The sequence below is a fragment of the Megalops cyprinoides genome, chromosome 19 (assembly GCF_013368585.1).
Source record: "Megalops cyprinoides isolate fMegCyp1 chromosome 19, fMegCyp1.pri, whole genome shotgun sequence".
NCBI lineage: Eukaryota > Metazoa > Chordata > Actinopteri > Elopiformes > Megalopidae > Megalops > Megalops cyprinoides.
The window spans coordinates 17,006,797-17,022,455 of NC_050601.1; the positions used below are offsets into that span (position 1 = coordinate 17,006,797).

The following is a 15,659-nucleotide window of genomic DNA, read 5'->3' on the forward strand; positions in this document are numbered from 1 at the left end:
TTGGTGATAGTCTACTTACAGCATTTGCACTATGAATGCAACATGTAATGGGGTGTATTTTTATCTAATCTGACAATTGTATTTCAGTCATCTTTTTTTTCATTTGTTTGATCATTTCATGTTCAACTTGTTCCTCAACTGTCAGCATGGTGAAGAAAAATATACGCAAATAATGTTTGATTCCCTTTTTATATGTAAATATACCCCCATGATAATCATGATTGAATTGGTTCATCTTATCTTGAGTGCAACTTATTTTAAATATCGATGACATTGCCAGTTGTCCATGCACACTATGACCAAATCAGTTTCTTTGAATAGCAATCAAGTTGCAAACAATTCGGCTGTGTTTTAAATAGTATTCCACAATCCAGTACTTCTACAGCACTGCAATACTTTGAATGTTTCAGAAAAGAAATAACTTTGGACACATGGGATTGTTTTTGGTAGCTTGACAGTGATGTTTAAAAAGTAAAGATCTCTTTTCCATTAGTTGAGCCCTTACGAAGAAATGAAACAGGAAAAAAGATTTATTTTGGGACATTTTAATTTTCATCTCAGAGCTACTTCAGTAGAAAAAAAAATGTAATAGTTGCTCAGAATTATGTTGAATGTCTGTTTGTTACCTGGTTTCAGGTGAGTGCATTCTATTCAGTGCTTTGGAGCTGTTCTTGTGGCCACAGAAAGTCTTCCAGATGGCAAAGAAATCACTTATTTGTTTTGTTCTTATTTGAAATGGTGCCACACTGCCTGGTAATTCTATGTGAAAGTTGCTAGCTTTATGAGTGTGGCAACATGTAAATTATATAAATAATATATACCATTGTTTACATTGCTTATGAGTGGGAAGATGCGTTCAGTGATAGAGCCTTAATGCAGACGTCAGTTGCCTGTACATATGTTTAGTTCAGTGCTGGAAGTGATTTTTTAGAGTTTATTCCTTTGTATGATGAAGATGAAGGCCTTTTACTTATGTAACATTTAACAAATAAATTATTTTGCAATTTAAAACTGGCATCTTGTTGCATGTTTTAATATGGCATTGCTCTTCTATTTGGCATTGAAATCAAAATTTAAATTGAGATGAGGAATGACTTGCAGTGTACAAGTGTACACCAGTTCATAGTACTTGCTGATGGAATGGTTTCCTTACAGCTTTGAAGATTTCATGATGCTTTAAAAAAATCATAGTATTTCTGGTTGAGTCCTTCATTTGCATGTCAGATGTTGTGGTTGTTATGGTGTATTTTCAGCTCTTTTGCTTTGCTTAACAAGAATACTCCACCTGCTGGCCAGATAGACACATTACATCTTGAACTACACCGATAGTATGCTGCCAATAATAAATAGTACACATCAACAAAAGATTGTTAACCTTGGTAAGTTATAATTCATAAATTCAAGATATGGCTTAAGGCCACATTTTCTTGTCAAGATCTTTCACCTTGACTGTTCCTTTTGCTGCAGTGTATTTTTAAAGGTGAAAAATGTTTATGACAGAGTGCTACAGTGCGAGGCAATTGAGCAGATATGGAAACCATGTAGTAGGAGCTAACTGTCACATTATAAATTTAGTCTCACCTTGTTAACACCTCTCAGAGACACAGAGTGGGCTGCTCTTAGTGTGTTACCATGGGGTCAACTAGGACAGCACAGAATTACGAAGGACACTTCCCCGGGTCATACTGAGCTACCCTCTGTACTGGAAATTTTCACAAGAAGATAAACAAATAACATTTCCAGAATGCAATGCCAATTCGTTTTGAAAGCATCAAACAGTTTGCACATGCTCTCTGGCTCAAATGAATCAGAAGAGCAGATCCTTCAGGGGATGGAACAGCGGTGGGAGAGTTAGCGTGCACGGCCATTAGCATGAAGGGGAATCAGTGCATCTCATTCAGAGACCACTTCCCATTGGCTTCCCACTGGCAGTGGGGGCTCCGTAATCAGAATCCACGATGTTTGGAGAGGCTGCCCCCTTCCCCCAGTCCTCTTAGATAGCTGTGAGCTGGAGGCGGAGGGGTGGGGGGGAGTGGCCAGTCTGGAACTGTCCACAGAGCTGGCTCTGCCCGAGTTCCTCGCATACAGCTCGAGTCAGGGGTCAGCGGCAGGCAGTGACCTCAGGACAGCGGCCATGTGTTCGACATGTCTCTCTTAGGCTGCGGAGCGGGCACGAGGCTATAGTGTTTCACCCATTCACTCAGCCGCTGACCCTCCTCACACCCCCCTGGACCCTGAGGGTTCAGGGGTCAGGGGTGTTAGCCACGCGATGATTATGGGATGATGTTGGGGGTTGGTGCTATTTACCCAACACAGTAAAATAAACTTTTTCACAGCCGCCTGTGTCTAAGATCTAAAACATGACATTTTAATGTGATAAACTATGTCACTATTTTACAATATTCATTATAATACTACAGTGTAATACTGCAGTACATTTTGCTATTTTATGAATGTTCTCTAACAGACACTGCAAAATTACAATATGTCCTATAATGCGGATTCATCACAAACATAAAAGCAGCGGTTGCACATAGTGACATTGCTGGGAAAATATTTGGGCAACTGTAGACTAAATTAAGCACATTAGTGATAGAAGTCATTAGCCAAGCACGTGAGAGTATTAATTAATAAAATTGCAGACCAACTGAAATTAAAAGTAAAGGGTGATCTTCATCCAATGCAACCGCTTTTTTTCAATTTCAACTGATTTCTAGTGTGTCTACATTCCTGCCTGGCTAAGATTTTACCACATTGACGTATGCATTGTTTTCCTTTAAGGGGACAGTTAGAAGAGTAAAGCTGAGATCCCTCATGATGTGTAGAGAAATGTCAGCTTATGACAGTTTGCTTCAGAACTGAGTAGCCTTCACAAACATTTGAGCAGTTTGCCAAAAAGCGTCAAGAGACAGATGAGTTTTTTTTTTATTTGCTGACTTCAGATGATACGTGCTGCACTGGGAACTGAAAGCTATGTGAGGAGCCACCCAGAAAACGCAGCTTGCTCTCAGGACCCACGGGGAATACAATCAGTCTGACAACTCGCGCCTTTCACAGACAGCCCAGAATATGTCTTCTGCTGTGATGCGTTCTCCTTCTGCGATGAGAATAATGGTGTTCTGATGCACAAATGCCGGTGCAGAGACTGAAGTCTGAGTTGTTTGTCGAACCCAAATTACTTGTTGCGCGATTGCTTGGAGGGAGCAGAGGAGACCGCGGGCGGGGCTGTTGTGTGTGGGGTGGGGGTGGGGGTGGGGGGGTATGGGCGGGTCATCCAGCCTCCTCTGGTGGAGAGTCATTGGCAGGGCTCAACCTGTCAACACATGGGATCTCTGCCCCGAGTCCCAACAGCTGTCTGAGGGGCGCAACATGAGAGGACACAAGTGTTGTGACGGGAGACGGAAGCAGAGAGGGACAAAGCGTTCTTGCTGGGACCCTACAGTCCTCTTTGAACCCCAGGGGCCCGGAGGAGCCGGAGCAAAGAGGGGAGACCCCTCCGGCAACCATCTGGTCCCCAGGTCCGGCTCCCATGGCGACAGGGGCAAAAGTCAACAGGTTAGGTTATTTTCTCCAGGCATGGATGGGGATTTTTCACACGCCTGAGGCATTTCTGAGTGCAGGTGGCTTGCGCTCAAACCGATGAGCCACACAGTCCCAAACTGTATGGCCACGCCCATTCACATTGCTGACACATATGTGAAGTTACATAAAAACAGACCTCCAAACCCCTCATAATTCATGCATTTCCTTTACAAATGACATTTAAAAAACAAAACAGCCCTACAAGCTACTTTGAAAGGAAGAGACACATAATACTGTATGTACATACTGTTTGTATGCACCAGTAAAAACACAAGCGCATGACTACTCATTTCATTTGCCACAGACATGCATATTTTCATAAATTGATCTTATTTCCAGGACATGGTCTCTTTGCTTGCCACAGTACTTCGAACACATAAAGATAAAAGATAAAGATAAAAGCTCTACAACAGAGAAGGAGAAATGCATGTATCCATGATACCTGGCAGCAGAACATAACAGAACCCTGTGTTTGTTGATAGGAAAGTAACACCACACTCTCCCTGTTCCAACATCAAGCCTAAATTGTTTTGTTATTTTTTTAGCTTCAGCAGCAGGGGCGGAAGTAACAGTTTCAAATGTTAATAGGAGGATACTTGATAGGCGTCTAAAATAGACATGCAGGCACATCTAAAAGGGACACTATACATTAACTTTGAACTTCCAGGAGAGAGTTGGGGGGGCATGTAATAGAGACAACTGGAACTGCTTCATAACCCTTTACTATTCAGGGAATGCCTCAGAAACCCGCTCGTGCCCTGTGCCTCCGACGTGCCCGTTCATGAACTAGAATGGCCAGGGGATGCAGCTATTGTGATTAATCTCTCTCTTATCTCGACAATTAGCTGAGGAAATGCCTCGTTGATCGGCTGTGAGTGGTGTTTTGATTGATGCCCTTTGGGCCACGCCGTCGGGGTATAGCTGCCTGCTTCCGGCCTCTGAGACTTTGGAGGTGTGGAGATTTGCCAGTGAATGCCGTGCTCTGGTTATCCTCACTCGGTGAACCTATCCTGAAAAGCTCCCACTAATACCCCCCACCCCAACTCTTCCAGTGAAGCAATCCACACCCAAGCATGACGACAAGCAGCAGAATCGGAAGTGGTTTCTCAGCATAGTTCTTTTGATTCGAGTGTCCTCTCTTGATGTGGGCTCCGGTTATAGCTATCTCCCACCTCTCTCATCTCAAATCCTCCGGGCTGAGACCAATTCCAGGGATAATCTCTCCGAAGCCTCACAGGTCTTACATTATTTCATTTGCCTGGGTTTAATGCCTCTGCCCGGCCAATCACTGTTTAAATGTTGACCTTGTCTAATATCCACCGCCGGTTTAACTGATTCTGACCAGACTCCATGCTTGTTACAGTGGTATTGCCACTGTTTGGCTTTCACCTTTCAGTGATATGGCAAAGGAAGTCCAATGAATTCTCAGAATGATTGCAAATAGCAATTAGAGTCCATCTACCGAACTTATACACTATTTTAAGAAAGGGTGCTGGATTCTTGAAGGGGAGGAGGAAGAGGATTTGGCATAGTGTTACAAAGACATCTAATGATCACGTAATAATAAAAAGCAATTTAGTAATTGAGGCTCAAGCCCCAGTGGCTCTGAAGTTGACACCCATACATGGCTATGTGAGTCAAGAATTGGACGAGACATTCTCCAACAAACAGATACACTAAATACCAAAATAAACCTGGTGATCCTGTCATTTCATCACCTAGATCTGCTCTTAAGGCACGGGGTCAATGGTACAAAATTAACCGAAACGCTTTCCATTTATGACTAAAGCAGAGACTTATCTGCATCTGCATCTCAGAACTGTCATCATCTCTCTCTGATGATGTCAGGGAATTTCCAAAAAGTTTGTGTCGGATGGGTGCTTCACATTTATGGGAAATTTTCTTAAAGGCCACTTAGGACAAAAAGTACTCCTTACTGCTCTGAAATTAGATAACTCCCTTGATAAAAGGTGGTCTGAATCTTTGGCTCACAGCAAATATTAATTTGCAATGTTTAGTTGAAATTTTTGCGACTCCGCAAAGAACTGTCCAGTAAGAATGATATGCATGAAGCCTCACATATTGTCCACTCTCGAGCAAGCAGACTTTCTCATCTGATCACTGGTTGGATTGACACTGCCAGATCAAAAATGCACTCAGTGGCATGTTTGCAGTGGTGCACGTATGTTTTTATAATATAAAAGCATTATGCCTCTTTTGTATCATGTTTTTATTAAGCGGCGATGACTTGTCAAAAGCCCAAAAAATTGACAGTTCACCAGTCACCCGTATGACGTTTGTATCATAACTATGTAAATTAGATCGTAGTCTTACAATTGATGAATATGCCAAACATATTTCTCATGGCAGTGATTATCTTAGACACTACGAGCCAATTGGATCTATCGCTTATTCAAATGTGGTAAGTATGGAGGAATTACATATTCATCACATGAAAATTACATGACAAAACAGTAAGGGGCGGCAGTGTAGCATAGTGGTTAAGGAGCAGGACTCGTAACCGAAAGGTTTCAGGTTCGATCCCCGCTGGGCCGCTGCTGCTGTACCCTTAGGCAAGGTACTTAACCCACAATTGCCTCAGTAAATATCCAGCTGTATAATGGATAACATTGTAAAACAACTGTAACCTATGTAAGTCGCTTTGGATAAAAGCGTCTGCTAAATGAATAAATGTAAAATGACAATTCCATCACCATTAGCCACAAAACAGGATACCAATCAGACTGAGGGAAAAATAAGGACCAACCCAAGTGACAATTGAAAACTAAATTCAATGAAGTGTAAAAGGAAATTCACCTGGCAATGAGAGCAAAGGCAAAAACAATTCATATGGAAAAAAACACATGATTTCTGATAACAAAATCAAGTGGAGTATTTAGGAAAAGATTGAAAGGGTTTTGTGTCGGCGGGGTGAACAACTGATTTCAGCTCAGACAATGAGCGAATTGCACTGTAGACTTTGCATTGTGTTCTTACTGATTGTATTTGGCTTACTTTCTTATTTTGATCTATTCATCTTAATATAAAGTCAGCTACACTGAATCAAGTCTATCAGGTAGCTGGGTATGCATGCTTATACAGTAAGACTTACAGGATATTGTTTTGGCAGTTTCAAGTGCTAATTTAAAAGTGAAAATGAAATCATTTTAAAATATTCATGCACGATGAGGTGTTTGCGCATTTCAGTCTGACTCAAAGCCCCTGCAGCTGACATCTTAATCAGTGGGTATATTGTTTCAGATCGCTTTTCAAAGGTTTCTTGCCAACTGGCATCAACTAGTTTTTCACCATGGTACATGCTGCTCATCTCTGAGAAGCTGAAAGAAACATATTACCATAGATGCTAATGATCTACCTCTCTACCTGCTGCTGGTTGATTTTACTTGGTTTTGGGTCGTGTCACACTATAGAAATATACAGAATTGTAAAGGCTTGTATTGAAATATTAGTAATGGCTAGCAAAGGGCTCCTGAGTAGCTCAATGTTTGAGGCATTCTCTTTGAACACGTGCTGAGCTCTATAGCACAGGTTCAATCTCGGCCATGTTATCAGCCAACCATGACCAGGAGCCTGCAGCGGCTGAACAAATTGCCCTTAGTTCACTGGGAGTTAGGGGTGGGTGGCTCGGCTCAGCTTTAATCATCTCATTGTGACCCCTGCTGGACAAACATGAGCCCATAATCTGCCTGTACAAAGCTGGGCATGAAGCGTCTTACTCCTACTCACACATGTCCAAGTATGGCATGGGAACTGCAGTACGTTAGGAAGAGGAGAACATGTTTCTCTGCCCTCTCCTAGTTAGTTAGCAGGGGTTTTAGCAATGAGTGGTATCTCTGTGGTAAAACTTGGCATTCAAAATTGGGAATAAATGAGGAGAAATCATCGGACATTCCAAATTAAAAAATTAGTGTCAAATGGTACTACACTAATGAAAAATATGAAAAACTTTCATATTTTGTGGAGTTTGAACATATCATAAAAACATAAAGACATATGGTCCAAAGTGATCTTTAGTGCCATAGTGTCTCTAAAACCTATATCATTTACTCATTTTCTGTCCATACTGAGCCTGCAGGTTCATCAGAAATAGAAGCTTCTTGGTGTGGAAAGGGTGAGATGTGGCCATGTGTGGTGTTATTTTACCCGTCAAGCTATGTTCCTAATTCATGTCGACCAACAAACTGCACATGTTCACACAGAACAACCCACATTTGATTAAGATAAATCATCCTGAGTGGCTCAGTCGGTAAAAGCACTCACTCTGAGTGTAGACTGAGCGCTACAGCCCGAGTTCGAACCTGACCATGTCACTAGCCAACAGTGGCCAGGAGCTCACAGATGTAACACATTGGCTTCGTTCCGCCGGGGATAGGGGTGGGTACGCCCACAGGGGCTTCGGTCCCATTAGCAGCAACCCTGCTTGTTGATCAGGCACCTGTGGTCCACGTGCCAAAGCTGCATACAAAATGTCTTCCTCCAACTCATCTCTGTGCTAGCTTAGCTTGTGGACCACAGTGCGAAAAGAAGCAGCGGCTGACATCACATGTCTCCTGCTTGTCCACGCTCTCCTGGATTGACGGTGAGGATTGTGCAATGGGACAGAACATCGATGACAAATTGGACATTCCAGAATTCGGGTAATTGGCCATTCCAAGTTGGGGAGAAAATGGAAAAATGAAAAAAAAAAAGATAAATCATCACAATTGCAAACTTTTGCATAATTGTGTCCTACTTTTCTATGGTAGATAATCTGAACTAGGTGCCAAGACTTTGCACTGCCCCAGAGAATACTTGAGAGACATTGTCATGCCGCTCACTTCTGCAAGTTGGGTTCCACTTAGGGGCCGTGAATAGAACTGCAACTTGTCAGTCAGTGCTGGGAGGAGTGTTCTTGCCTTGTGGTCTCATACAAGACCCCTCCAGAAGCCAGGGTGCATATGAAAAATCCCACCTAAAAAAATGGTTGTCATGTCTTACGGCACAAACAGGTGGTGTAAGTTCTTTCATCTGTGAAATCCAGCGCTTTAGCCAAGAATTGAAGGATGTCATTTGATCTGCCTGCCTGCCTACTAAAAAAACTTGACACTCCCTATCTGGCTCATTACTGTGGTGGAGGTTTTGCCCATCTTCGGGAGGTAGCCAATGCGGTCAAGTTCTGAGTATCCATGATGACACAATGACCAGCAGCTCACCCACTGTAAAAACAAGCACATGCTTCTACACGGTTTGGAAACAGCATAAACAGTGTAGGTCCAAAAACAGTGCAACTTACTTTGGGATATTTTGAAGCATATTCCAATAACACTGCTTCTGCGGAGTCCTAGAGGAAGCTGAGTATGGGTTTATCGTCTCATTTATGCTGTCTGTTACTCCATTGCTTCATATGATACCAGAACCACGCATGAAGACTCCATACTTTTTCTTTAAACTTCTACATTTTTACACTCGATCAAACACCTTGGCATGTTTCTTATTCATTTGATTTTAAGTAGAAGGACCAACATGACATAAGTGTTTACCTGGATGAAACCAGCTGATTGAGGCTTTTACTGAGCAAAAATGTGTTGAACATGGGCAGGAAACTTAAAAACCAATTTAATGTTATGCAGCAATTTGTTGCAATAAACATTGCATTAAAGAAAATGTGCATCTGAAGATTTTAAAAGACCATTATGTGCTGCTCCAACACTGCTGTTTCCCATCACCTTCCTTTGATGGGATTAAGGCTTCTGGCAGCACGCAGTTATCACGCTCTACTCTTAATAAGGTCTGCTGTCCAAATATTAGTTCCAGTGTATGAAGCAACATTTCAAGAGTTTCTTTGTGTTCTATTCCACACTTGCCTCTTGTAGCTCCAGTTTACTAAATAGCTGTGCACATGCTAAAAGGGATATTTTATATACATGAAAAACTCATCCCTTGCTTCTCAATTATCATTTAATGTGCATATTTTTTTGGACTGACATTAACATACATTTTTTGGAACAGTCAACAATTATTTGAAATGAGTCACAAGGACAGCTTGTGCTTATGCTATATTGGCGACGTCAACCACACACCAAATCCAACAAACCTTAAAAAGCAGACTTGTAAGTGTTTTATTTCCTCACAGAAGAGTTTAGATTTAGATTTTTCTCATAGGACTTGCCATCAGTTGCCAGTGCAAGTAAATGCTCACTCCATTCATTGTAAGCTGAGAAAACTCGATGCAGGTGGAAACCAGTGATATAATGTTATTGTTAGGTTACAGGGTCAGGGCTCACTGGCCTCTAAAAATGGGCTGGTAAACAGATCAAATTCTGTTTTTACCGGGAAAGGATTAATCCTGGCTCCCGCCCTGACATTTTGCAAGCATCTGCTACGTGAGTGTTGAATATGGACCGCGCTTACACCTGATAGGAACAGGAGAGGGAGCGTGTCCCAGCACTTGGTGTGTTTAGATAACATGACCCCCCCCACACACACACACACTGCTTTCACACAGACAGGACATGATCTCATTGCTTTCATGGTTATTAATGCAGTAACCTTTATGGGGGTTTCAATACCATGGACCCACATGACCACGCAGTGACATATTCTGCCCCTGCTTTGACGTTGATGTAAAAACACACAGCAATGATCAAGACTGTCATCACCACAGTGGTAATACTTAGACCTGATTGACTGAGGTCATGGCAAGTAACCTTGACAGTGCCACAAGATTCAAAGGAGGCTCCACTCATGATCATCAGGCCTGTGTTAGTGTCCATCCAGGCAGGAGCGCATGATTGTCCTTTTTCCTAGAACATAAACTGCTCAACATACAGAAGACTGGTGACAAGATCAGTGAGAATATGGCATCCATTCTGCTTCAACCTCATAAAAATTCCTTTGAAATTCCCTCCGGATCATTGACAGAAAGTAAGACTTGGGCTGAAGTCTTTGACCACACATTGGTTTGTTTTCGGAGGAATGCGTCATGAACCTTTGAATTTATTAAGCAGACAAATGATATTTCAATTGTTTTGATGTGTAAAACTGGTGCATATGTTCTGCCAATCCATACAAATCAGTTCACGTCAATGAAACAAAATGTTTAATTATTTACTTTTTTAGAAAGAGGGGTAACCCTGATTCTCATGTTTCCCATCAAATACATTTATGCAAAGTTTCCCAGTGTATAAATGCAGCTAGTGAAAGTCAATGCAACCAACACAACTAAAGCTTTTACGAGAAGAAGAGACACTGAGCTACCAAGAGAAAACATGGCATCAGGTAGGCAAGCTTGTCTTATTGTGTCCCTGTCAGATCAAATATACCATTCAACCTCATTGAAGCAGTAGCTCAAAGGAACGCTGGTGGCTCTATGAGAAAATAAAACCCAAGGAAAAATGTCACTCTACGCATTTATGAATGAGGGTTTGATTTGTTGTTTGTCCAACAAAGCAAAAAAGCAAGTTTAAAGTTTTGATTTTTTCTCTGGGAAAACTTTAGGCTACTAATAATGCTTATTGGGGAACAGACTTTGGTGCCCTGCCTAATTTGCACATGGAAACCCACAGGTATAAGGGAGAAGCCCACAGGAAACCAATAAGAATCAATTGCCCTTTGGAAATAACTGCCTGTTTTCAGCCATGCCTTTCTATGTGCCTGTCTGCCTTCTAGGGTTTATTTTGTGGCCAATCTTACTGGTTAGCATTTCCGTGAGCGCAGTGGAGCCAATCCCCTTGTATAATCTCTTCACCAATGCGGTGATCAGGGCACAATACCTGCACCAGTTGGCCGCTGACATCTACAAGGAATTCGTAAGTATTCTTTTTTTCACGCTTTAGGGAGGACATTTTTTAACAGCTGTCTTCAAAGTTCACCATCAATCCATGTGGTTTAGGTATGGAGGTGTTGTTCTGGGATGCTGGGAGCGTGAGGTTTTTTTACATGAAGTGTGGTTCCTGCATCTTGTGTTTGTGCAGGAGCGCAGCCTCCCACCCGATGCCCACAGGCAGCTGAGTAAGATCTCCCCGTTGGCTGGGTGCTACTCCGACTCCATCCCCACCCCAACTGGAAAGGACGAGACTCAAGAGAAATCTGTGAGTGGCGTTGCAGATACAAGCGGCAAAAAATATGGCCGAGGTTTCCTTAATCCACGCTGCAATGCTTTTAGGAGTGTGTTAAGGATGACATTTTGGTTGTAAATTACTGGATGTGAATGCGTTAACTTCACAAACAGATGCAAAACTACTTAGGTTTTGTATTTGTTTGTGTCTTTAACTGAAGAATTGTTTTCATGCCTCTGAATGTTTCATTGTGAGGATGCTCAGTTTTCATTGACAAACTTACCCATGGTAGATCTCTACCATCAATTTCATTTCAGACATAGTAATTGTGTGCATGAGGAGTATGTGAGTGAAGGACGCCAGCCATTAGCAAACGCATTAAACATGTGACTAAAACTTCATGAGCACGCATGTGTGGCTGCTGAATGGAGACTGTTGGTTTTTGTTTCCAACAGCAAGGTGAATACTATACTGACCAATAATCAATAGATAGCAATAAATACAGACAACAGAATATGAATATAGACAGTAACAGACTGAAACTAATTTCTAAGACTTGTGAGAAAATTTCAGAAGTGAAAATAAACTGCTTCAACCTTGTCTGTGTCTTCATGAACAAAATGATGAGGAATTACCAATAACTTTTTCATCCCTGTTTCTGGCAGGACGGGTATTTGCTGCGCATCTCCTCTGCCCTCATCCAGTCTTGGGTGTACCCCCTTAAGACGCTCAGCAAGGCCTTCTCCAACAGCCTGATGTTCGGCACCTCCGACGGGATCTTCGAAAAGCTGGAAGACCTGAGCGAGGGCATCAATGAGTTAATGAGGGTAAATAGGGAGTGGGCCTTGTGCTGTGTATCACCAGCTAGCTGCTTTTTAGGTAGCAGAGGGAAGTGTACAGCTTGAAACTTGTTTTGTTTTGTTAAGTGTTGAACAAATGCAGTGATAGGATTGCGGAGCTGTATGAAATCAAAGCCATAATTTTTCCTAGTTGACCAGAAAAAAAAACCCAGAAGGTCATGTTCAAGCAGATGTCTCTGAATAGTGTTTAGTCTGAGAAGAAATGGTAGAGGAACCGGGGCAAAGAAATAATTGTGGTCATTCCCTCTGGTCATTTTCTCCTGCCAAAATACTGTGGTGGATCTTGAATCCCCTGATTTGTAGTGTGTCTTAAACACTGATCACTCTGAACAATTTGCTATGTTTTGGTTGTGACTGGAGGAAACAGCAGTTCAAATGGCTGTACTCCTCGCTCACCAAGAGTCTCCCCTCCGCATGGAGGCTTTCTCAGTAATGAACAGCAATGAACATTGCTGTTCATTGCTGTGTAGTGTAGCATAGTGGTTAAGGAGCAGGACTTGTCACCGAAAGGTTGCCGGTTTGATCCCCGCTGGGACACCGCTGCTGTACCCTTGGGCAAGGTACTTAACCCACAGTTGCCTCAGTAAATATCCGGCTGTATAAATGGATAACATTGTAAAGAACTGTAACCTATGTAAATCGCTTTGGATAAAAGTGTCTGCCAAATGAATAAATGTAAGTGTAACATTCTACCACTAGAGGGCGACAAGGTCAGAGAGTGGTTGCAATTTGTTCCAGTTTAGTTGTTCCATTATTGAAATGTTTTTCACTTATCTTTGGCTGAAGAATTCAGTTGCATGTATCACAGAAAGTAAGACTCAGATTAGTTGGTCAAAGCTGAAGTCAAACTGCAGGGACAGGGAGTTGAAAAACTGTTATTGTCTCCACCCCCTTCCCCTCACAAACACACATATTACCTTTTGTCTTGCAGGTAGTGGGGGATGGTGGGGTCCACATGGATGAGTTGAGGAGGCTCACCTATGAGAACTTTGACGTTATCCTGAGAAATGACGCCGCCCTGATGAAGAACTATGGGCTGCTGGCTTGCTTCAAGAAGGACATGCACAAAGTGGAGACCTACCTGAAGGTCACAAAGTGCAGACGCTTTGTAGAGAGCAATTGCACCCTGTAGGAGTGGCTGAGAGACAGCCAATCAGGCCTGAAACCAAGAGCTGTGGTCATGTGTTGTGTCCAGGCGGTAGTTGTAATCCCTCCTTTTAATCAACTATAGCACTTATGTTTTTTTTTGTTTTGTTTTGTTTTATTAATCTGGGAGTCATCATCTATTCAAAGACAGTTGGAAATCAATTGTATTAATAAATGATAAAAAAAATGAATATCTCATATTGCAATTTATTTTCCTTGAGTATTAAATACTCAGTGAGCCATGTGCACGCTTTGCATGTTGTCATTTTACACAGGTGAGGGTTTTATCTTTATTTTATTCTTGCCCACCTGGGTTTCACCAGCTGTCATCAAACCTATGGTAAGAGGTGGAGATGTATGAGATTTAGGACAGTTTGTCATTTAAAGGAAATAAAACTGGCAACTGGGTTGATGGGATGCTAAAACACCCCTTCAGGTCAAATGTTTAGCCGGGAGAGTTGCAAGCCATCTATGTTAATGCTAACATCACCCACTTCCAGTAAGACAGAAGGTAATGTGGGGGTCAAGACAATGAGTACTGTTCAATGAAGCTTTGTTTAACAAAGTATGGCAAACTGGAAATGACTTTGTGTGAAGGCATGATTAACCACAAAGGGCTTAGACAAATAATATTTTTTCCCTTGATGTTTAAATTGTTCTGTTTCAGAAGAGAACAAAAAAAACATTTAAGATCTCACTGACTCGCCTGGAGAAGAATTTACATGTTCTGTGAAATGGGAAATCTAATCAAGACTGTAAACTGTAATGTAATGAAAAAATGTATATCTTAGATATAAAACTTGTGAACGTGCAGGAATTGCCCTTCCTAATCTGGTTTGAAGGCTCTCGGATTTGTGTACATAAATATATTAATTTATTTTCATATTTTAATTGACTAAGTTGACCTTCCCAGTAAATAGAGACCTTAGTCTGCTGTATAAATCTTGGTGTAATGCTGTTCATTTTTCCAATAAAGCTGTTGTATAAAGCAAAATAAATTTCTGAAGGCCTGAAATCTTTTCTTTGACTACACAGTTTTAGGAGGAATTTTGCACCTTCAGTGTAACCAGGCTGCTGCTATGGGGGTGCTTAGGGGTGCACTGCATCCCCAGACAGACCTCAGTTCGTCCCCATTTGTCTCCTTATATCCCAAAGTGTATATAGTATTTATGACTTTCTGTGCCCCCGTGTGGATTGCGATTGCACCTCTCTGTATTTTCTCCTGGGGCCAGGCCTGAGTGTAACCATGACTGATTTCGATCAAAATGCAAAGCGTGTTGTTCAATTAAAATTACAATCAGCACACAAAGCTGTGACCAACCAGTAACTGCAGCTGTCATTAAATGACTTGAATTACATGTTGGCATTAGATTAGAAACTCATTCAGGACAGTCCGCCATTTTGCTGCCATTTAAAATGCTTCCTTTTGCATATGATCTTACAAATTCTACCCCTGCTATCTCCAAGTCTTCTTCCCTCCCTTGAAGTATGAGCTATTTGATTTATGTAAAGATACTTGCAGGATAAAAAGATATACATTTACCTTTATCTTACATAGCCAATCCATGGCTTGAACCTTTCAAGATGGAATATTATTATATATATAATATTATTATTTCAAACAAGAGAACTATAACAATATGTTTACATGTAGTCGTGGATGTAGTCATGGAGTCTTGTGAACTAAAAAAGGCTCATGATAGCTGGGTGTGGCAGCACTATAAAATTTCGGCAACCCTCAGCTGAACCTTAGATGTGGGATAAAATGCGATCTGGACAGAGGCAGCAACGCTAGGGTATGAGTGAACCCAGTCTGAAGACAGGTTTACTGTTTGCCTCATGTGGCACTCAACTCAACTTGCCTATCTTCTACTACAGTAACGCTTGCTATATTATCCGTTTTATAAAAAGGAACCAAATAAAGTTTGGGGGTGATGAAAGTTACGTGGCCAGTTCTTGTTTAAATATCAATTACGGGATTGGGAAATTAACTGGCAGTTAAAAGTTTCAGATT

At 41.6% G+C, this 15,659-nt stretch overlaps 1 protein-coding gene across 1 annotated transcript; it reads left to right on the forward strand.

The window, feature by feature from the left end:
* The first annotated feature begins 10,850 nt into the window (after window positions 1–10,850).
* On the forward strand, window positions 10,851–13,631 carry gh1 (growth hormone 1). The gene is made up of 5 exons (XM_036552661.1): window positions 10,851–10,860; window positions 11,251–11,390; window positions 11,556–11,672; window positions 12,305–12,466; window positions 13,431–13,631. The coding sequence occupies exons 1-5, from the start codon at window positions 10,851–10,853 to the stop codon at window positions 13,629–13,631; spliced, it is 630 nt and encodes a 209-aa protein (XP_036408554.1).
* Window positions 13,632–15,659: the final 2,028 nt, after the last annotated feature.